At 44.7% G+C, this 22529-nt stretch overlaps 1 protein-coding gene across 3 annotated transcripts in view; it reads left to right on the top strand.

The window, feature by feature from the left end:
* Nucleotides 1-1416: 1416 nt before the first annotated feature.
* Nucleotides 1417-22529, top strand: part of SUFU (SUFU negative regulator of hedgehog signaling) — an 89484-nt gene continuing 68371 nt past the window's right edge. For 2 of the 3 annotated variants that reach the window (XM_057379802.1, XM_057379792.1), the window contains exons 1-2: nucleotides 1417-1717; nucleotides 7244-7378. In XM_057379802.1, the coding sequence (XP_057235785.1) occupies nucleotides 1536-1717; nucleotides 7244-7378 (317 nt within the window). In that variant the 5' untranslated portion in view covers nucleotides 1417-1535. Of the gene's footprint in view, nucleotides 1718-6800; nucleotides 6883-7243; nucleotides 7379-22529 lie in introns of those variants that run through there. The other variant, XM_057379813.1, reaches the window with a different exon arrangement.

Below are 22529 nucleotides of genomic sequence, written 5' to 3'. Positions count from 1 at the left end.
AGCATTTCAGTATTGAACAATGAACACATAGTCATTTTCCATTGAGTAAATGTTCTAAAAGCATTTTATCGTTCTAAAATCGATAACTGAAACTCTGGGTCTTGAAATTAATTTAAATGAACTTCCATGCCKATAAGTACACCTGAAAGCTAACTCACCTGCCTTGTCCTACATCTCTCCTCCAGACTTTTCTGCCCTGTCACTCTGTAGTTCCTGCCTTTAGCCCTAGTAGATAAGTCTCATCCCAGATGTTTACCTTTGGCGACCTTCCTACTGTAGGAAGAGGGAGCTTTTGTACAACAGGATTGAGGGGCTGAAATTAAGGCCGGTGTTATATCACTTCAGTGAGTGCCAGTACACMCTCATGTGCATATTGAGCCAATACAGCCTTTCTTTCATACAGACTCTTACATCCACCCTCTCAGCTGACTGTAGCTGTCTTCTCCGACAGATGTCACAAAAGGTCGTATCACAGTATAGTGATAACTATATAGTACAGTAACAGGACAAGTGATTTTTTTGTTTTTCACTGTGGGAAGTGAGGACACATATTGCTCACCTCCTTGATCAGGGGATTGTYACTTGTCTGTCAGCTTGCCCGCTTCTTGACCATGTGTGTTCTCCCAAAAGRTGTTGTGAATGTTTTTAGAATAAACTCTCACTTATTTGAGAAATGCAAACATGAGCGTTCACCCTCTCCTCTGAGCACYCTATGGATCACTTTTTAAATTTGCTGATTAACAAGCAGGACCCCACTCTAGCAAACATGTGCAGGACTATTGTACAATTCACATGTACACACCTGGCTTGCATGACCACAGGTGYAGGTRCAACTCARCAATKAGCCAGACCGTCAGTGTGCTTCGTGCACAAGTCACAATCCGCGATCAGAGAGCCCTCAAACTTCACCTATTGGCAGCCAGCAGCTGTCACCAAGGGACCTACAGACACAGAGAGCACACGGGGAGAGTAAAGGTGCCTTGAGCATTGGGGCAGGTGTAAAGGCACCATAACAAACCCCTCCTGTTCCCTCAGGCCCGCCCCGCTGCGGACCCTCCCGCTACCCCCGGACCCCGCTCCGCGTTCCCGCCACCGCCTCGCGCGGGAATCGCCCCGCCCACAGCCCCGCGAGCCGCTAGGGGGCGCRCCCGCAGCGTGACGTGAGGCGGGGGCAGAGGCGGGGCTGCCCTTCGCGCTGCGCCTCGCCATTGGTGGAACTGCCCTGTCACTCACGCCGCCCGTGCGGCGGGGCCCCGCCCCCTCCGCGCGGAGCCCCGCGCAGAGCCACCATTGGTGGAGCTGCCCTGTCACTCACGCAGCCCGTGCGGCGGGGCCCCGCCCCCTTCGCGCGGAGCCCCGCGCAGAGCCGCCATTGGTGGAGCTGCCCTGTCACTCACGCCGCCCGGCATTAGGCCCTGCCCCCTCCTCCCGCGGCCCCACGCAGCCGCTTGGGCCGGGCCGGGCCGGGAGCGCCTGGCGGGAGCGGAGCGGGTCGGCACCAACTGGGACGGGCCGGGACCAGCCGCCTCCGGGACATGGAGGGTGTGCGGCCGGGCGGGGGCCCCCCCACGAGCGGGCCAGCGTCCGGCTCGGGGTCTGGGTCCGGGTCCTTTCCGTCGCTCTTCCCGCCGGGGCTGCACGGTATCTATGGCGAGTGCCGCCGCCTCTACCCCGACCAACCCAACCCGCTCCAGGTCACCGCCATCCTCAAGTACTGGTGAGGCGGCCTGGATGGGGCCGGGGTCTTGCGTGGAKCTGGGGAAAGCAGTGGGGCCGGCGCCTTGTGTGGGATAGGGGAGGAGTAGTGGGAGTGGGAGAGGTTTGGGAGAAGCRCTGGGCGACGCGGGGGAGCTGGGGAGGCTTGCAGCAAGGGGAAGGGGACTGGGGTTGCGTCCTGAGTTAATGGTGAGATGCAAGAGTTTTGGGGTTGTGCAGCGGGTCTSGGGATGGAGGCATTGGGGATGCAGTTTGTTGCTCCGCTGGTGGGGTTTCTGGGGAAGATGTKCTGGCCGTAGGAGGAGGGGTCTAGGGAGGCGTGCGCTGAAGACAGGAGGGTGTATTGGGGTTTCCGGGGTGATTTGGAGRGTCCCTGAGTGAAGGGTGGTTTATGAAGGTCCTGGCTGGGATAGGTCGTACAAAAAGGGAGTGCGTGTTGCTCCGTGGAGGTGTTCCCACAGACGGTGAGGGGCTGGAGTTTCCCTCCCTGGAACGAGCTCTGTTTTCTGGCCAGCAGCCTGGGTTCGAGTGTGGCCAGCACTGACCAGAGAAAGGCCGTTGTTCCAGCTCCAGACCGGACACATGCCGTGTGTACCCRTAAAGCCCACGGGGCAGTGCCACCTTCTCTTGGCCTTACGTAGCCATGTGTTATCACAGACTGTGAATCTGCTGCTCAGTGTCTCTGCTGACACAGTGTCTGACACCAGGAACAGCAGTTGTTTATGTGRGAGAGTGGCATGAAGGAAGTGCTTGGATGTTTAGCTATAAGATAACTGTCTACTGTCTAATCCCGTGTGAAGAGGAGTTTCTTTTGCTTTTTGCTATCGTTTAGCTGCTCAGCCCTCTCTTCTGGGGCTAAGCAACATGATCAAGTCAACCCCCCCCACAGTGTTTGCTTTATCTGACATTGGCCAGTCCCTACCCCAGCACCTGGAAAAATTTAGTAAATGCTTAACTTCTTTATTTACAGCTCATTTCAACCTGTATGTCTCTATCTGATTACAGCCCCAGGCAACAGCAGAATAACATCCTCCCTGTGTGCTGCTCTGACAGACAAAGCTATTGCAGTTTTTGTCCACAGAATTGTTGGGTTTTAAGTGATTCTAACAAGAAGTTTGTTAGCCCTTATTGCTTAAGGGAGTATTGCATTAAAGTGACACAGTAGGCTGAGATAAGATGTTGCAAATCTGAGACCTCAAAATAGAAATAATTTGTTAGTCATCTGTTCACATCAGTACTTTGGTGGTGGTCTGAGCAGYCTATTTTTACAGCTATTTCTGATCTTATATACTCATGAAGAGTTTCCAGTCACGTCAGCATTTCTTTTCTATCAACATCTTGGAACAATAYTGACTATAGTGATGTAAGATTTGTGGGGGTTGAGGGAAATTTAGGTCTATAATAAAGAATGGCAAAGACCCTTGTTTGGGAAGAAACCTTGTTGTTTGTTTTCTTAAGGGATTGATTAGGGTTTCACTGCAATTGGAGCTCAAACGCTAAAAAAAATGCTGCTGGCAATGATGGCAGGTTGCAAGYAAGAAGTAATGTGAAGGCCTGTTTATCCTGGCATTTTCCACGTTAGCAGTTCCTCCAACTGTTAGTTCAGGCAGCAGTGAGAGCTGAGAGCTTCTTTTGTAGAGGTGAGCTTCTTACTGCTGTCCTGTGCAGGAAATGTTTGTGAGGTGAAGTCTGTGGACGCTACAAGTACTTKCTCTCCTGTTGTTGGGTGAAACTTGGTGCTTGGTTTTGTTAAGTCCGGTACAGTGACTCCTGCCACAACTCTCTCTGCTGAAATGTCCTGCTCTGCCTGGGGTGCCAGCTATTAGCTGGTTTAGATTAGAAGAGGAAATCGCTGAAATGAGTTTCCCGCCTTAGGAGAAACATYGTAACACTAATTATGTGTATCAGTTTCTCTATGGTTAACAGAGATTTGTTTGTTTTRTTCAGGCAGCTGAAGTTGTAGTCTTTGATTTGCACGTCAGAGCAGGTCCTTACTGTGTAACATTGGAGAATCKGCAGAACTCCATGCCTATTACATAAAGGGGTTTAGCCAAGTGAATTATTTAATCGAACTAGTAATTTAAATTGCTATTTGCATATCTTGGGAAAGAATTTGGAATTCAGTCAGAACTTCTTGGTAGAGTTTCTGTCTGTGTTTGTGAAGGCCACGAACCAAGATGGAGTTTCTCTGTTGTTGTCTGGTGTCCACTCTTACTATAAAATGTAGTAGAGTATCTCAAAGTGGAATATCTTGTTGCATAGGATTACTGGTGAAAAAAAGCAAATTTGCGCTTTCCTTTGTGATAGGTTTCGAAATAGGCAGAATTTGAGCTGGGCGTTTGGGTTTTTTATCACCTGTTTTGAATTTAGGCCATATACTCTAAAGCCTGTGTAGTGACCTGTGGTCTGCAGCCATTTTGGAATCACAGGCTACTTCTGAAGGGTTGTTGAAAGGTAGCTGTGAAAAGCAATCCTGTTGTCAGCTGGTGAGAAGTGACTACAAACAATACACTAAGGATTTTTCAGGGTGAAAGAAATTTTCCAATTTTTTTTTTCCATTGTGGTTCTCTTTCCTCTCTTCGTTTTGCATTTCTTCTTCCACAAAAACTTCAGAGTGCTCTTAACATCGGTCAAAAGAATACTCTTGGTGCRGATGCAAATACAGGGTTTCCCCTGAGGCGGCCCTTCTTGCTCCTGAAWGAGCTTCATGAATAGAGAATGTAACAAATTTGTACTGTACCTCTGGCTTTGAAGTTGGGCTCTTCCTAATAAAATCCTCCAACGCTTCCAGCTCTTTGTGTGTRTGCATGTACTGATATGTAGATTGTGATACAAGGTCGAACCCCGCCGCAGCGGCCGTGGGCGGGAGGATGTACCACAACAGTGCCGACATTAGAGCAGTGAAACCTGCCACCGAAACTGGATGAATATCTGTGCTGACTAATGTCTGGTGAGCGTTATTGCCATGGCTATATTACTGAGTGCTGCAGGTAGCTGRCTTAAAGCTCATGCTTGATGCTCCTGCACTTGCAGCAGTTTTGGGATAGGTGTATGGCTTGGATTTGTGGCTTTTTWAATTTAATTAATCACTGCTGCAGGCTTTTAGTCTACATCTCTTCCAATCCTACTGCATTTCTCAGGTAATACAGATGGTGTGACTGGATCATTGAGCAACATGTGAACTAGTTGGTAGTGAACTCTGGGCAGGACAGAGCATAGGTTCTYCAGGCCGCCTGGTGCTGCTTTGCTGTGGCCACCTCCTGAGTGATGCACTGCTGCAGGTCCCCAGAGAAATTCAGCCTTTGGAGACAGACACATTAATGCTGGCAGGAGTGAGGGAGAGGTATCTGACTTGCCTGGTGCTGTCTAGGCAGAACTTGCCATCTGCATCAGACAAGACAAGTATGTTTGAGTAAYCCTAGAGAAAAGCGTGTACTCATGGAACAATCTGTGTCCTGAAAAGGGCACTGTAGACGTTTGTCTTGTGTGTTGTCAGTGTTGGAGCGCCTGTGTCAGCAGTGTTCCAGCAGTGATTGTTTGACTTCTAAAGTGTTATTAAACCCAGTTTGGAAGCAGGTTTTCTTTGTGTGGGAGATGCTGGTTGCTTAGCAGTGGTCTCTTCGTTGCAAAGCCCACACAACTGCTCTGACMACTGACTAATCTCTCACACTGGACAGTGCATGAATTTCATCAACCTCCCTCACTCTGAAGTCTTCTCGGTCCAGTAATAATTGTGTGTGGTTGCTGCTGTTCTCTGCTGCTCCTTTGGGGTGAGTGACCATCCCATCTGGAATTGCGTCCATCTGACTATTTCCATCATGGATCTCTGGGAGGCTGAGCACTGGCCAGGACATAGGTGCCATGCTCTAAACAGGGCCACCTGAACAGGTGTTTCTTGTAGACATCCTGAGTGCTTCAAATTATTGCTAGACTTTGAGAACAGGTTTTCTCATGTGGCTACTGAGAGTCAGCCCCAGGTCCATGCTGGAGTCTGATACACATTCACTGTTTGCTCACCAATTTGCCTTTTATGTCATGAAGGTGCCTCTTGTCACACAAGAAGACTGCAGAGTTCTGATGTAGCCCTTGACAATGGATACTTGTGCCACTMCTGGGGGTGAGCAGCTCTGTCCTGCCCCAGGATCCCAGGCTACATCCTTGACTGACCTGCTGGAAAAACTGCAGCTGGTCTCAGCCACCATGATGGCCTTACATGACTTGAGAGGGGGGAAGCTGTCCTRGGCAAAGTCAGTCATGTTAAATAACTGCTCTGTTCTTTTGCCAGCAGCAGTAGGGTCAAGGCAGCACAGCACACCTGTGGAGAGAGCCCATGGGCCTATTAGTACACCAAGCTGGTACACTGTTTTGTACAGGCTTGATAAAGTTGGGCAACAGGAGGAGGGAAGAGGGGCTGGTTTTATCTATCCAGCCGTGGAGACTGTGTATGATGGTACACAAACACTCAGGACTAGTGAAGGAAGCACAGCCATGCCCTGCAACCTGCAAAARATCATGTCAGTGTCTGAACAGACAATACAGATGAGAGGAACTGATGTGTAGAATCATTGGTTCCAATGAATGGAGTCGTGCCAGTTTGGGTTTGCTTGTTTGGAGCAGTTGAGAGATTTACTTGCAGAGAAACTACATTGTAGGCACGAAACAGTTAAACAGCTGCTCAGCCATGCCATAAGTGCTTGTGGTAGGTGTTCTGTGATTGACAGGGCAAACAGCAAAACAGTCCAGCGTGCTCCTTCCTTCAGCGGGGAGCTGTCCTGTCTGTGCGGGCAGAGGTGACGCAAGTGGCAGGAGGATGTGCCGTACTCTCTGCTGGTACACGGCCTCACTTCCCTGTGCCGTGTAGCAGGAAGGGGGGCTGCAGGCTTTGGTGATTGCTGCTTAATATAATGTGCCTGTGCTGCACTGACTTTTAAGTTATGTTCTTTTAAGGAGCCCATTCTGATTCAGAGGGTGCAGTGGTGCTTTTTTCTCATTCTTGATTCATGCAAGTGGTGTGTTTTTAGAAGTATTGGTGCTAATTTTACTGCATCAATGTTTTCCTCCTCTACTGTTTTAGCTACTTTGTCTATGTCCAGAAGTAGGGATTAGTCTTCTCAAAACTTAGCCATTTCAACTTCTGCTGTGAGGAATAGCATCACTTTTCTTGAGGTATGTGCCTCTGGACTGAATTAAGAGCTTGCAATGCAGATACAGCCACTGTTCTTTTACTAGTACAGTTTTTCAATTTTCTTTGTGTTTTGTGGATGTTTTAATACTATTTTCCAGAGATTTTTATGCTTTAACATTAAAAACATTGTGGTGTGTTGCACACATGTACTTTGCCTTCCTATGCTTGAAGCTTTCTGTATTTAACCTAACCTTTCTCCTCAAATTTTTTTTAAGGTAATTTGAATGTTTTAATTTTTGTTTTAAACCAGGTCTCTGTACAACCTCTTGTAGCACTGGGGGAGACTTACCATTTGTCTGGAGTAAACTGATTTACCTAAGAATTTTTCTGTTTTTAATGCAGGTTGGGAGGACCTGACCCTCTGGACTATGTTAGCATGTACAGAAACCTGGGAAACCCAGCGCTGAATGTTCCTGAGCACTGGCACTACGTCAGCTTTGGGTTAAGTGACCTGTATGGAGACAACAGAGTACATGAGTAAGTGTCATTTGAGTTCTGTAACTGTGTGTTGTGTTTTGAGTTGCTTTTTGGGGGTKTGTAGGTAAAACCCTGTCCTGCTGCTCATATTATTTGAACAGCTGGTTTTCTGTTGAGAACACCGTAGCTCTGGTCTCACAAAAGATGATGTATGCCTGTTCTTGTATGAAGAAGAAATTCTGTGTTCCCCTCTGCAAGCTTTGAATGCAACATATTTCCTTGCAGTGTTAAGCTGAGTGGGGTTTTATTTTAATTTCTTCTAACTGGTTGGGAAATTTTCTTTTAACTGTCTGCCTTGTTCTGTTTTTCACACTCAGTAGTCTGTTATGGTCATATGCTTAAATCCTGACCCCTCCCTGTGCATGTTAAATGCCTTCCTCTGGAAAACTGCTGTAAGGGCATTTTTGCTGTTGCTGGCACAGCAATGTTACTGTCAGCAGACTGCCACCCCAGTGGTGCTGTATAAAGTGCCAATTTGTGTAATAGAAGCCTTAAACTCTAATTGTTTGACTGTGTTTTCTCCAGTAATTCAATTATTATCTTAGGTTGTTGGTAAGGATGGTTTCTAGCAGGCACTTTGGATTAAACCAAGCTGACAGCATGAATGAGCTAACCTTATTCTTGTCTTTCTTTACCTTGCTCCTTAACTCCAGTTAAAGTGAGTAGCAGTAGTCAAGCAGTCATGATTTTGGGGCTGTGAACAAGGCCTTTTAACCAGTCAGAAATGGCACAAGGTTTCTGCTGTTGCTGTTTACTGAAACTGTCTTTGCATTGTGTCACAGTTGCAGGGTAAATGTCCTTGATGAATTGTGCAGCAAAGGCTCCAGTTTGTTCACACAAGTTTTCCTCCTTTTGTTTGTCTTGGTTAAGATTCAGCCACCAACTTTTTTTCCATCTAAGTGCTTCTCTTGCAATAGCAGCAGTTGGGCAGTTTTTTTAACTTTATCCATTCTTCAAGGCAGTTTCTCCTATGTTTTTTCTCCTTGTGTTTGTGATTACGGAACTGGTTTTAGGAAAACAAATCTGGAGTTTATACAGGACCCTAATGTCATAGAGCTCTGCCTGAAACGTTTRACCAACACTTCTACTAACAACAAACCCCCGTCATTAGTTGCAGGAGCAAAGAAGGGCAAGTGAAAGAAATGAAGTTCAAGGCTTCCTTCCCTTGCTTCCACGAGAGACTTTAGCATGGACGTGTTCCTTCACATGGTGCCTTTGTTGACAGATCATGATATTTTATCTTTGACACTGAAAATCTGACGTTGCCAAGATTAGGTAACTTGTGTTTGGCCACCTTGTTTTGGTGGGACTAATTTTAGAGGGAGTCAGTGTTGTGCTGACTTCTATTTGATGTCTTGGCAGCCTGCATTTTTGCCATGACGATACTGTTCTCTTTACTCAGAGTCTTTCCTGGTGGTTTTGGGTGAGAGCAGGCAATGGACATGAGGGTCTCAGTTGAAGATAATAAGGAGTGTTGTGTTTTTATGAATGAAGAAGCAAATTCTGTAAGGATACAGCCTCTTTGGTGCTGCCACATGATTTGGCTTCTCACTCCCAAAACCTGTCTGCTACACCAAAACCTGTTGTGCTTCTCTAGTGGCAAACTTGAGGGTGGAGGATCAAAAGTATCACACAAGTGGAATGGCACAAGTTTAAGTAACTTCCTGACATCAGACCTCCTATTGGTTCATATTCTCTTATGGTTTGGTCTGGAAATTTGGATTGAGATAGTGGAACATGCCTTTTGCTGGTTGCAGAACACAGGAATTAAATTCACATCTCTAGACACAGGCTGCAGGTGATTTCCAAGGCCTGCTGAGTGAAGCAGGAGCAAAGTCTGTGCCGTGCTATGGGAGGTCTGCAGTCCCCAATGTCCTGCATGTATGTGATCCTGAAAGGAGGCTTAGGGAGCTGCTGTGCCTTGGCTGCCTCTGGCACCACACTGAGGGAGTTGGGCACTGCAAGCAAATAGTGAGCACGTTGCTGTGCTGCTTTGGGGATATGGGCTACAACCTCTTCAGCAAAGACCTGCTCAGATCTATCAAAGTGATCTTCACGGCCAGAGTACACAGTGTGTCCTCAGGCATGTGTTTCCCTTCTCTGTGTGGCTGGAACAGTGTTCCTGGCTCCACAGTGCTGTGTCCCTGTGTCACTTGCCTGGAGAGGTTCAGCTGTCTGCAGTCTGTCACCTTTAATTTGGCCTCATTCTTGGARCTACAAAGCTTAATAGTATTTGTGCAGTTGAGTAGGTTGCTTCTGCCTTTGTGTCCAGAAGTCTTAATATACAGCTGTGGTATAGTTGTGGAGCTGTCAAGACCTACGCATCTCCTAAACACTGAATCTGAAGTTATCACCTGGTGTGTGAGTGCTGTAGACTGGCTGAGAGAGGATTTTCAAAGGAGCTGAGCATTCGCCAGCAATTCTCACTTTCAAGAGCGATTGTTGTTTGCTAAAACTGCTCTCCAAATTCAATGGCTGTGGAACCAGCCCAGCCCCTGGGTGCACACCGCAGGAATGTGGTGTATTTTCCTATGCACTCAGAAGGTTCTTCTTCTCTGACAGGGAATTTAATCAAGTTTTATTTAAGAAAATGGGTGTCAATGTCTCTGTTACTTGAAGGGCTTTGGGATTCTGCTGTCCCRGGTAAAGCGTGCTGTGGAATGGTCAGCAGGAGTATGGCATGGCAGGGCAGTTGTTTAAATCTTTGGTGTATTTTCTTTAAAACCGGTGTGGTTCTGAGTTCTGCTCAACTGCCTTGGCCTCTGGAGACAGGAGAGGGTTTGTTTTTGTTTTTTTTTTTTATTTCTCAGCTCTCTACAAAGAGTGCAGAGCTGGATCTGCTTGTGACTGTCAGCAAGATTCCCACAACGGAGATATACTTCCATCGCCTTGCTGTCTTCATGCTTTAGAAGGATAGTACACAGCCAAAGGTGTTGTTAATTGCCCAGGCTGGGTAATGCACAGCTAAATTCTTGTGGTCTTCTCGTGGTAATACAGTACAGTCTAGAACAATTATAATGTAGTATTAAATGAAAAGGACTTTTTGATTTTTTTGAGTGAACTAACACTGAATTGGAGGCCCCTGTATTTTTATTTATAATGGAATAGCAAACAGATGTAGCAAATAATGTGAAAATGTTGAGTTTAATTTATATTTTTTAATAAGAACCTGAAAAGTCTGAAATGGAGCTCTCCCTGTGCCTCCTTGTTGACAGATTTATTTTCAGTTAAAGCAGCACTGTTTCCTGCTCTGCTTACGTATCAGCTACACTCTACTTACAGAACCAGCCCAGCTTTAAGAATCCGCAGAATAAAATGGAAGAAATCTAAGAATTTCAAACAAGGAAACCTTTTTCATTTAAAACCCCTCAGTGTTTCATGGTATAATGGCAACCATGACACCAGCTGTGCTGGGCTGATAGCTTTAAAAATCCTAAATCATGATGTCATGACAGTGTTAGGGAACCACAGGCCTTTCAGTGGGATTTCATGCCAAGCTGCTTGCATGGAAGTAAGTCTCTCCAGTCAAGCATGTTGCACAACTTGAGTGGCAGCAGAAATCCTTCCAGGATGTTTTTGCAGGTAATACTCCACTTTTAGCTTTTTCTATCTTCTTTCAAATCAAAACAAATGTGTAACTTCTTGAATCTGTTCAGCAGGGTGAAAGTAGGGTCTTTTTCTTTAGACTGCTCTTTCACGCTGAAGAGATTCTGCACTGCAGTGTGAAGTGTGTGCAGTGTGCTGGCAGGGAACATCTGGGCAGTGCAGTTGTGAGAGCAGGCTCTGAGTCCTGTGCTCTTCTCCAYCCCTTGCTGGCAGCCCCTGCCCATGGCAATGCCACAGCAAGGAACGTCCCCATGCCAGGGCTTCAGCTGGCAGCTGCAGCTTAGTGCTCTGATGCTAGGCCATCAACAAGGTCAGGCATCAACAAGTGCCTGATCATTTGTGCAGTTTCCAAACATGATGGTGAATTCTTCCTTGGTGAAGAACAGGTGCATGAGGAAGGCAGCATCAGCAGGCGTAGCTGGACTCTGACTCTATCARTGGCAATGCCAGCTTCAGCTACTGCTGAGTGCCACCTTTGCAGCATCCTCAGGAGTCTCTGACCCAGGAGGCAACAGGCAGAAACTGATACACAGGAAGTTCCACCTGCAGATGAGGAAGAATTTAATTACTGTGTGGGTGCCCATGCACTTGAACATTGTCCAGAGACGCTGTGGAGACATTAAAGAATTGTCTGGGTGCAATCCTGTGCCTTGTTCTCTGGGATTAACCTTGCAGGAGCAGGAAGGTGGGGCCAGATGACACACTATGGGCCCTTCCAACTTTATGCATTCTGTGATACTGTGGTGCCACAGTGTGTTCCAGAACTGGATTGTGCTGGCACAAGGTCTTTGCAGGGCTGTCCAGGGAGCTGAGAAGGAAAATGTGTTTTCCTGAGAATGGCTTCTGTCTTCAGTTTGCTCTGAGGCCAAGGCTGAATCTCTGCTTAACTGTTCTGTATTTCGAGTGCTCATCGTTTTTCTTAATGTATTAAAGAAGTGCATGGAAAGTGAAAACCATGATGTGATAGAATTCCTGAACACCTTGAATAGTCTTATTTGTATTAAAATTGAAGGGTTGAAATTCAGAGCTGCRATAGAAAGCAAGGCTTAAATTATGGATAGCTTGAGATAAGATTTTTATTTGTGGCCTTCCCACATCCCGCAAAGAAACATGCCAGCTGTGTTTTGATGTCTACTACATCAGCTTCATACTGACAAAGGTGGTGGGGTTTGGGGTTTTTGGTTTTGTTTTATTTTCCTGGCCCCTAGCCAGGATCTGAAGTACAGCATCCCATTTGCATAAAACTGGAGAGATTACAGCTGCCTTCATCTCTATTACAGATGCAGGGTACCACCTGCTGAGACAACAGGTTCCAACTTGCTGTGGTCCTTTTGATTTGTGCTGCTTTCCATTTGGATCAGGAGGGAGTGGTGCATGYCGGGAAAATGTGTTGTCTCTGTGGGTGGTGCCTCCCTATTAAAGGTGAGGGTAAGCATGAGCCTTTCAAGATCTGCAGTCCAGCTTGTGTTCTGCTTGCTTGTATAGATCYTCTGAATGACCTTAACTTGTAAAAGGGCAAGGATGCTTGTTAGAGCTGGAAGGAAGAAAAAGGAGYGCAAAACTGGATCAGGTAACCAATGCAAGGCTTGCAGAGGGGTGGATGTTTTCTGGAAGGCTTTTTCTGAGTATAAAAGGAGTTTGAAAAGAGTATTTAGAAAATAGCCTGAAAGTTGGAATGAGTGCTCGCTTTCTTTTTAGTGCGTGCTGGCTTTTCCTTTGAACCTGCATGAATGTAGGATGGAGTGGTGCTGACAGCTGTCACTTTAGTGGCCTCTTAGTTCTGTAGCTTTTCATAAATTTAAAAGCTCTGTGCCCCTAGCTTGCCAGCCTTTAGCCTTAAATTTTGCTCTTTAATGGGTCCCTAAGTGCTTTATAAACCACATGCCTAAAGCACTGCTGAAATATTACACCGAACTCCAAGGTAACAGTGAATGCTTTTAAAATGGTGGAGGCTGACTGCCCCCTGTGCCCCTCTTTGTTTTCATGAAAATGAAAGGGGGCTTTTGGAAGAYGGTTTATTAGAGAGAGGTGGTGAATCCATATTTCAGGTAAGATTTGTAAAATTCCTCATGTCTGCCTTGAGAGATGGAAGGTTGCTGGAGGTGGAGCATCTGCCCCAGCTAAAGGGAATGACATGGAAGAGGATATCAGTGAGCATCAGTTTAGAAAAGAGGTACAAGAGCTTGGACTTGGAGCAAGTTGGACACCATGCTCTGGACTTCCTTTTTCTTCCTGSGTCTTGTTTGCCTATCAGAGACTGATCCCAAATGTAATGCTTAGTTTTTCATTTGGTCTTTTGTCTGAGACAGAGGGAAGAGAGGAGGGTTCATGGCAGAATGCAAAGGGAGAGACCATGAATTTAGGGAGGTCTGTAATGAAAGAAAGGTACTTTCTTTCAATGACAGCTTATTTGTGAATCTGTYAGWGTTGGAAAGAGTAGTTTAGCTGCATATTACAATAAGATCTGTCTTTTAACTGATTTATCTTGTGATCGGAGTTTTTTCATACATAGAAAGATACAACTTAGAATGAGCTTTTCTTAAAATCAAGGTGTTTTAACAAGTCTCACCTGTGTGGATTCTCTGGTGTCTAGAAATACAGATATGCTTCTASTGAAACTTGCTTACTGAAAGCACCTGTAGATCCTTCTGTTTGGCTGTTTATTTTTGCATACTTTGCAGAAATGTGACATTTTGGGGACCACGCTTCCTCTGAAGGACTTGATTTTGACCAGTGAGTTCAGAAACTGTGGAGACATTTTAAAGAAGTATATGCATGACTGTGATCATGTAGGGCTCAATTCCCTATTTCCCAGACTGAAAAAACAACCAGTTAAACTAAGCATCATGCCTATTTATGTGCCCCACTGGTGTCCCTCCCGTGGCTGCAATGCACCAGAGCCCTGTCAGGCTTGTGTTTCACTGCTGGAGGCAGACCTCCCCTGAAGCTCTGGTCAGCACGGGGAAATCTGTTTTTCCCTCCTCTGAGGCAGAGTGTACTTCTGCTTCCAAGTGTCATTTGCTGGAGGTAGTTAGTACCCTTAACGAAATGAGAGATGYAGGCCACCTACGGAGAGCAGCCTGCTTTGTGCTGCGGTCTATCTGTGTTTACATGCAGGGGCTGTGGGACGAGACCACTCTTGAGCTGTGCTAGATTTGGAATGTTTTTCTGAAGCATTGAAGGAAATCCATTTAACATTTACAGCACGGTAGCTGAATTTACTAGAAGGACTGTTTTCAATAAAATTTTTAAAAAGGGAAAAAGATTGGAAGAAGGTTTAGTGCTGAGCATTACTGAAGGCAAGCTCTGCTTCCTGTTCAGTAGTGTGTCTGCACTCCAGTGCTGCATCCTGGTAGGATGAGCCTYTTGCTGCCATGCAGAGGAAGGGGCATGGTGCTCAAACTGGATGATTTTATGTWATTTTTTTTTACCAACAGAACTTCYACATTTGTGATCTTGGCACACTGGAGGAGAGTTGATCCAAGACAGGGATTCCTTACTCTGATCTTAGAGCTATGTTAGTGCTGAATGATGTGGGAGAACTTGCAGGCTCTGCTCTTCCAGCGAGTTCAGCCTGTCAGGAAGAGAAGCGATGGGGATCAAGACTGAGTCGTCTAGTGAGAGACTGCTTTATGTGATTAGGGTCTGTTTAAGATGTTTTAAAAATAAAGACTTAAAAGATAGTGGTTTGTTTTTTTTTAGTGGGACAGGAAGGTAAAAAATAATTTTGAGCAGTGCAGCCATTCCAGCTGTGAGATCAAAGGATAGTTGACATTTTTTTAATCTATTTGCTGCCTGGAATAGGGATAGTAACATAATGAATGTATGAAGAAATAGATCCAAATGCTGTTATTTATACCTAATCCCCTTTTTCCCCTTCAATGCAGTTTTAGTGCTGGGAACATGCCTGCTTGACTAGGGCTAGTGTATGTTTCTTGAGGMGGCAGTAGCTACAGTTGGTAACAACAAATTACCACTGATAACAGAGTTTCCAATTTTATTTGAACTTTGAGCTCTTGGTGTTTCTCTCCCCTAAGCGGGCAACTCTGTGGTGATGACCTAACTCAGCTGCCTCTCTACTGTCATCTCAATTTTGAATCAAGGCCCAATAGGCAGTGACACCAGGCTAACAAAAGAGAGCTGCAAATCTTGGTGGTCTCCCATTCAGATGGTATTCCCTTCCTTGGACAAAGGGGTGAGTAGGGCTCCTGAGTGCCACTCTGCCTCCAGGGATGGTAAACAAGGAMCGGATCATTGGTGGGAGGCATTTTTTGATCACTTGACAAAGCTGGGTAGATGGGATACCACCTGACAAAGGGCTGAGGTTTAAAGGAAGATTTTGCAAGGGCTCTTTAGAACAAAAAAGAAAAAAAAAATAGGGCAGAAAGCTGGTTTTTTTCAGGATGTAAACAGGGTGGGCGGAGGTGAAGGGGGACTCAGCCATTCTTGGGGAGCTCTTGATTTAAGTCCAGAGGATAGAGACAAGGGAAGGAGGGAAGAGTGCACAGATGGCTCATTGTTTTGTCTAGCTCAGCATTCTTGCACTGCTGAAGTGAAGGGCAATTGTTTTAAAATCCTTTTTGCAAAGAGTGCTCTTTGCTTTCCAGCTATCCTTGTCCCTGGATGCAAACTGTAAACCAGAGGGACTGGTTTTAACACCCATTTGTTTTGGAGGGTCAGTCCAAGGGGCCCTGGGCAGTTGCTGGGCTGTAAGGCATTGCTCCTATAAGGGAATGGGGGGAAAAGAGCACTGCTGGGAAAAATGTGCTGCAGCTTCTGGGCAGGAGGCAAGAAAAAGGATGCACACAGAAGGGCTGATGCAGAGCGGTGTCTGGCTTGGAGGCCTTCACTAAAGCTATGAAATGTGGTGTGAAATTGGCACATACCTTACCTACARTGATATCTGATGTACACTATAGTTTTCTTACAGTATTTCACCTTCTTTTTGTAGCAAATAATTTATTAGTGTAAAGAAATRCCCCCATTTCTATACTGTTGTTCTTTCTACTGCTCCAGTTGCATTGGCACAGCTCCTTCCCTTCCTCCCCTGTAAATTGTTGCCTTTCTGGAGCAGGGGCCTTTTTTGGCATAGTCGACAAAAATAAACCATAAAGGCAGCTGTTGTTATGAATAAGGCTCACGAGGGGAATCTTACCAGTAGAACTACAGCAATATAATTATACTGGTAGACTAGTTACAGTAGATTTCCTCATGAAGACAAGCCTTAAGTTGACATTTCCTAGCTAAGTTGAATCCATATGTATAACCTTATTACGCAAAAATAATATGTCTTTGGGCCTTGAATTCTTTTTTACCCAGAAGAGTAACRTTAAGCAGAAAAGCAAAGAATTTAGTGTTCAGAGATATAGGGGRAATTTTCTCTAAGAGAGCAGCTGTGATGAGCTGTATGCTGAACTCTGKGTTTGACTGGGCAGGTTATTCCTCCAAAAGGTATCAGGAACACGAGGACCATGTTTCTGCTTACTGCACTAAAATGTAAGCARTACTGAAATATGCTGTAAGTTGACATTTCCCTCCCAGCTTTCCTCCTGTTTRAAAGACAAGCTGAGCCATTTTGCAGTTTCCATAAGTGAAGTGGTTTGGCTGAGAGGCAAAACTATTTTACTATTAAAATTTTTAGGAGTAAGCCTGGAGCCACTGAAAGGAAGGTGGGGAATGATGCTTTCTTTCCTCTTTTGTTTGATTTTTAAGAGGCAAAGATTTATCTTATMCTTTTGGATGTTGTCTTAAAATGAGTTGAGTTTGTGTAACATTCACAAGCCAGGTATTTATTTCTATAAAACAAAAACACCAGCCTATGATTCCTACCCCTGAAAGTCTCAAATGCTTCAAAGGAAAGATAGTCTTATAGGAGAAGTTCAACACTTAAAGGAAGATTTAAAAAATTCTCTACAGTCGACTTTTCATTGCAGATTTCTCATGTTTCTGTTTTGGAAGTCTTTCACCAGCCATCCAGTGCTTTCTTTTCCCTGGAATTGCAGCTCAAGCTCCAAGGACCTTTTGCTGCCTGTATAATTGTTTAAGATCTCTCGTGGTGCTTGCTCATCAGTATATTTTTGAGTGCACCCTTTGCAATGAAATGAAATTATGTAGGGAAGGCAGAATTATCTTGATTTCTATAGCTAATGAAGTGAAAGATCAGGAACTGAATGTCAGATCCATTAGGATCATAGAGACATAGAGGGGTTTGGGTTGGAAGGGACCCTAAAGATCATCTAGCTCCAACCCCTGCTAGATCAGCTTGCTCAAAGCCCCATCCAGCCTGGCCTGGAGCACTTCCAGGAATGGAGCATCCACAGCTCCTCTGGACAACCTGTGCTAGTGCCTCACCACCCTCACACTAAAGAATGKCTTCCTAATATCTAATCTAAATCTACTCTCTGTCAGTTTAAGGTCATTTTTCCTTGTCTTGCCACTGCATGCCCATTTCGAAAGTCCTTCTCCAGTTCTCTTATAGCCGCTTTCGGTACTGGAAGGTGCTCTAATGTCTCCCTGGAGCCTTCTCTTCTCCAGGCTAAACAAGCCCAACTCTCTCAGCCTAYCTCCAGTCCTTTTCATGACCTCCATCTTCATGGCCATCCTCAGGACACACTCCAACAGATCCATGCTATCAGGATGGGAGTGCCAGGGCTCCCAGCACTCCAGGTGAGATCTCACAAGAGCAGAGCAGAGGAGCAGAGCCACTTGCCTCGACCTGCTGGCCAYGCTCCTGGTGGTGCAGCCCAGAACACAGATGGCTTCCTGGGCTGCAGGTGCACCTTGCTGATTCACACTGAACATTTTGCCAACCAATATGTGAGTGCCTGCACCCAGCTTGGAATCTATTGGAGTTCAGTCTCCTAAAAGTTCTGAATACCTTTTATGCCTCAAGTTTATTTATTGCATAGCTGAGAACTTAATTGTATGAGAGTCCTAGAAATGTGCTCAAGGGTATTTTAAAGTTGCTTCTTGCATGATTTTTCTTAATGTATGTTCTTTAGCCAGCAGGAAAGTAATGGGAGACACTAGTGTTTATATTSTACATAACATATTAGAGTCCTGATCCTCGCCTGAGACCTTTAGGACACGCTGAAAAATACTAACTGTAGCTGTCAGTGGCTTTAGGGTTTTTTCTTATTCTTTCCACCCTTCGTACTGCTTTTGAAAGGCGCTTTTGTTATGCGAATAGGTTCCTCCCAGCAGCTGCAGAACTTTCCACAGAAGGAGCTAGGAAGGAGCCAGCAGACAAGGAAAGTTGGTGCTCTTTTCCCAGCTGCTCACCAAGCTCAGCAGTACTGCCATCCATGCTGGCTCAAATTGGTCCTTTGCTAATGTTCTCTTGCCTGGTGAAGTTGCAGCTGAGCCCTTAGGTGAAGTTGTGGATRTGTTACCATTCCCCGTGTACCAGAGCTGAGGATTCAGTTCCAATAAGAAGCAGGATCCATATGCACATGAAAGCTTGTGTTCTCTAGTGCACTGTGTGGGGGAGTGATGGTGTGCTTTGTTTGCAGAATCACCTCCAGCTCAAGCCAAGTGAGAGCACTGTTGTGCTGGGCCTTGTAGAAATGAAGGATGAGTAGTTCTGAAGTGCGGCTTAAACAGGCAGCTTAAGTAAAATCTTATAGATCTTGATAAGTTTTCTTTTTCACTAGTGCCCTCACCCTTGTTCTGTGAATGCAATAGCAAATCCTTATTGTACTCCTAGCTTTTCTTTCCAGATCCTTTCAGTGTGCATTAAGATGATGCAACTCTGCTGCAATTTCCCAGGCCATTGCAGTGAAACTGCACTTTTCTTGCCAAGAAGCACAGATTCATTTGTGCTGGTTGTGGAGGTTCAGAACCTGCTCTCAACACCTCACCTGGGCTGGGACTGATTCTGCTGAAACACATGCTCAGTAGTCTAGTTACTTAATTTTACACAGATTTATTTATTTTTAACAAGTTGTTTTGGAAATCATGAAGACGAAATGGTTTGGTCTTGTCGGTTTAGTTATGACTGTAATGGCAGAGTAAACCATCACCTACTAGTATAGTGATATCYATGCACCATAAAATAGAGAAATAAWATGTAAACTGCCCTCATGTGAACATCTTTTGCTGGAGTACRGAGGGAATGACATATCCCATGCAACCTCCTGTTTCCTATTTTGTTGTTTTAGTCATTTCCCATGTTCAGTATTTGTCCAYGCTGTGCAGAATGTGGAGTTAATTTCCCAGCTTTTGTGACCTTGATAGATGGAGTATAGAAGCATTTCCTGTATRATGAGTGTGTCACATTASTCTTTGAAGCAGGGAAATATCATTATTTACATCTAAGAATCAAATTCTTAAGTAACTTGTTGAGGAGGATGAGAAGTTTGCAGCAGACAGAAGATTCAAACTTAGGTTACCTGGATGCTGTTTTAGTGCTTTGATAGTATTCTGAAGTTTCCTGTCTTGGTGTTAATAAYGAGGCACATGGATGTCTTCGGCACTGATAGGGCCTTTACAGCCTTTTGCTCTTAACCTACAAGCACTATTCCTACAGATATGACTCGATGTTGACACTSTCCAAAATGAGACAATAATGCTTCCTCTATAGCTCAAAAGGATTAACCTCCAGCAGCTAAGCATGGTCCTATCCTTCTTCCAGATTCCACTGCTTTCATGCCACGGACAGCAGAGCCTCAAAGAAGCAGCCCCTAAATTGCCTTAACTTGMAGCCCAGCATATTAAAGTGACCAGAAAACCGATGGTAGTTTACTTTAACATACTGGGCTGGAGATAGCACAGTTCAGGAGCTGAATATAGGAATCACTTCTGTCAAAACAAGTTTAACTCTAGTGCTTGTGAATTATCAGCTGTGGGATCTGCAAGCACACTTCTTGGTATCAGTAGGAGAAGTTCATTCCCATGTTCTTAGCCATGATGCTTTGTAGGATCACTTGGGTTGGAAGAGACCTCGAAAACTTTCCAGTTCATGCTTTCTCAGAGGGTCAACTTCCCTGGATCACATCCCTAGATCCTATTCAGGAGTTTGGTCACTATCTAGTGGTACTGTATAAAGCAGTTGTGTCTACAGAATTAGGAATAAGGTTGCCTCGACTCTGTAGGTTGAGAGGAAAAAACAGTTTATCTGTTGTATCAACATTTGATATTTACAAAGACAGATTTGTGAAAACAAGATCTAGACTGTGAGTCTCCAGGTTTCAGGGACAAAAGGTCTCCAGGTTTCAGGGACTCAGTCACTGGCTGAGTTTTGAAGATGAATAATAAAATCTGTGAAATCAGTGTTGTGTATGTGTGAATGAAACTTTACCTTGTCTCTTCCTCCTCTGCCTTGTAACAGCTCTTCGCTTGCTGAATGGTAGCTTAGTGAAGCACAGTTGTGTTTTCATACTGGTCAGAACAAATCAATTCACAAATCTGACTCAGATCTATCTCAGTGTAAGCTTTCTAAGTGGATCCTACGTGAGTATTTCAGAAAGCTGAGAAACCCGCCTCCAAATAACTGCAGTGAGTGCCTCTGCATCTGTTTGGATTTAGATGTTGGAATATATCTCTAAAAACAATTCAGCTTTCTAGAAGAGCTTTCCATTTTGTTGATGGCTTGCACATTTGATATGATRTACTGCAAGAGCAAGCTCTAAGCAGCAGTTGCCATAGACTGACATCTCTGAGCAATGTCACTCACTTTCCAACCTTGATTTTACATGAACAGAAATCTTTGAGCATGTGTTCATTTTATGTTTATATTTGCCCTGCTTATGCATGATGTTTTTTCTTAAATCAAGCTACAAAGGAGTCCAGTAAGATTGTATGTGCAAGTTTGGGGTGGCAGGAGCTCATGGAATTTCCTGCTGAGCRTTCTGAAGAGATAACCATCTGACATCCAGATAAACACCCCCTGCTTCCCTCAAACATTTTTATGTGAATTAATTTTTAAATGTCAGTAAACAATCTAGGAGAATATATGAGTAAGCAGGTAAGTTTTGGCTGAAATAACTCTCCTGGATACTTTTAAAGCCTTTTAATGTAAAGGGGTTGCTGTGTCTATTTTCTTATGAAATTGCTTCACAGGAGCCTCCCAGCATGCCATCAGGGTTCTCGGATGAGAGTTTTACACTGTTTGACAGCTGCACTAAAAACAACCGCTTCCTGTTAGGCAAGATGCTGGAAGCACTAGGTAGGGGCCCTTTTTTTCTTTTTCTTTTCTTTTTTTTCCCCTGAAGCTCTGGAATCTGAGAGTCATTTGCTTATGGTGGGTAGAAATTGTGCAATGCACCTGGAGTTTGAATTTAAAAGACTGATTGTGCATAATCTTGTTTGAGGCACATCAGCTCTTGCCTGATGTTCGTCCCAGGAGATGGAAACACTGAAGTGTTCAACTCAGTGGCTGCTGAAGGCTTATTCTTTGGTTTTGGACAGGAGACCACTCTTCATGTTGCTTGTTTGTGGGCAATGAAAGGGAATCACGTCTCAGGTGATTCAAGGGATCCACAGGGAACATCTGTGAAATCAGTCACTGGGTACCCTGCTATTTTTTGTGAACCAGTCCTCTGCATTGCTAATAGTAGTCTCTTTGCTACCTGATAGAAAAATCTTCTGGGATGGGTGTTAGCTCTGCAGCCTTAAAACACTAYTGAGGCTTGCACTCTGAAGTGCTTTGGTCTCATCAGGCAGAGAAGTGAATACTGCCTGTCACCTTGGTTTTGACCAGCTTCTCAAACTTCTAAGAGATCCTGAGAYGCTGATCTGGAATACTGGAAGCTATGGATTGGCAGTTACTGTGTTGGTTTTTTTTTTGGTGGGTGGAATGAGGATTGTAAGTACAATTAAAATTGGCTACTGATTCAAATAACATCTGCTCTTCTTGATGTCAAGGTTAGAAATGTACTGTATTTCTGCAGTCTTCAAAATCATATCAGATTAGCTCACCAGCAGCAGAACAGGCAACTGAATTGTAGAAGATGTGGAAAGATACAATTAGGAAGTTGAAGTGAAAGGCATCTTAAGTGGCTTCACAAAAGTGGTGGTGAAGGAGCTGAAAACTGAATCTTAGACAAGTCATTCCAGAGTACTGTGACMTTACTTCCCAGAAGAGACATGGTTTATCTCCCTGGAGGTGTTGGTAGTGCAGCTGTGACTTCTGAAAGTGCAATCCTAACTATCACCAAATAGTGAAAGGGCTTTCTTGTTGTTCCCAGGCTGAAATAATCATAGTGATTTCCCTATGTAAACTCCCTTTTTCAGGGATTGGTTCACCTAATATATTTATATGCACATATTCCTAAACTCTCAAAATATAAACACCTAGTACACTCTGCTTCTTGTGTAGAGCTGTGTAGCTTTCAAAGCAGAATTGCAGAAATACTGCCATTTGCACTGCAGTGAARCAAACCTTCCCTCCTTCCTTGCAAAAGTGAGAATGAAAATGCTTTGGCAAATAGCTTTGATTTAAACTGAAAAGYCTCTGGTTTTCAGAGCTGCTTTTAAAGCAAAGGGCTACTTTGGCTTTTGATCCTCTTAAGCTGGGTTATTTGATGTGAAAAACGCCCTGGGTACT

Source organism: Malurus melanocephalus, unplaced genomic scaffold, assembly GCF_030028575.1.
Source record: "Malurus melanocephalus ecotype Western Australia unplaced genomic scaffold, MMel_1.1 scaffold_12, whole genome shotgun sequence".
NCBI lineage: Eukaryota > Metazoa > Chordata > Aves > Passeriformes > Maluridae > Malurus > Malurus melanocephalus.
The sequence above is the reverse complement of the archived record's forward strand: the minus strand, read 5'-3'. Positions and strand labels throughout refer to the sequence as shown.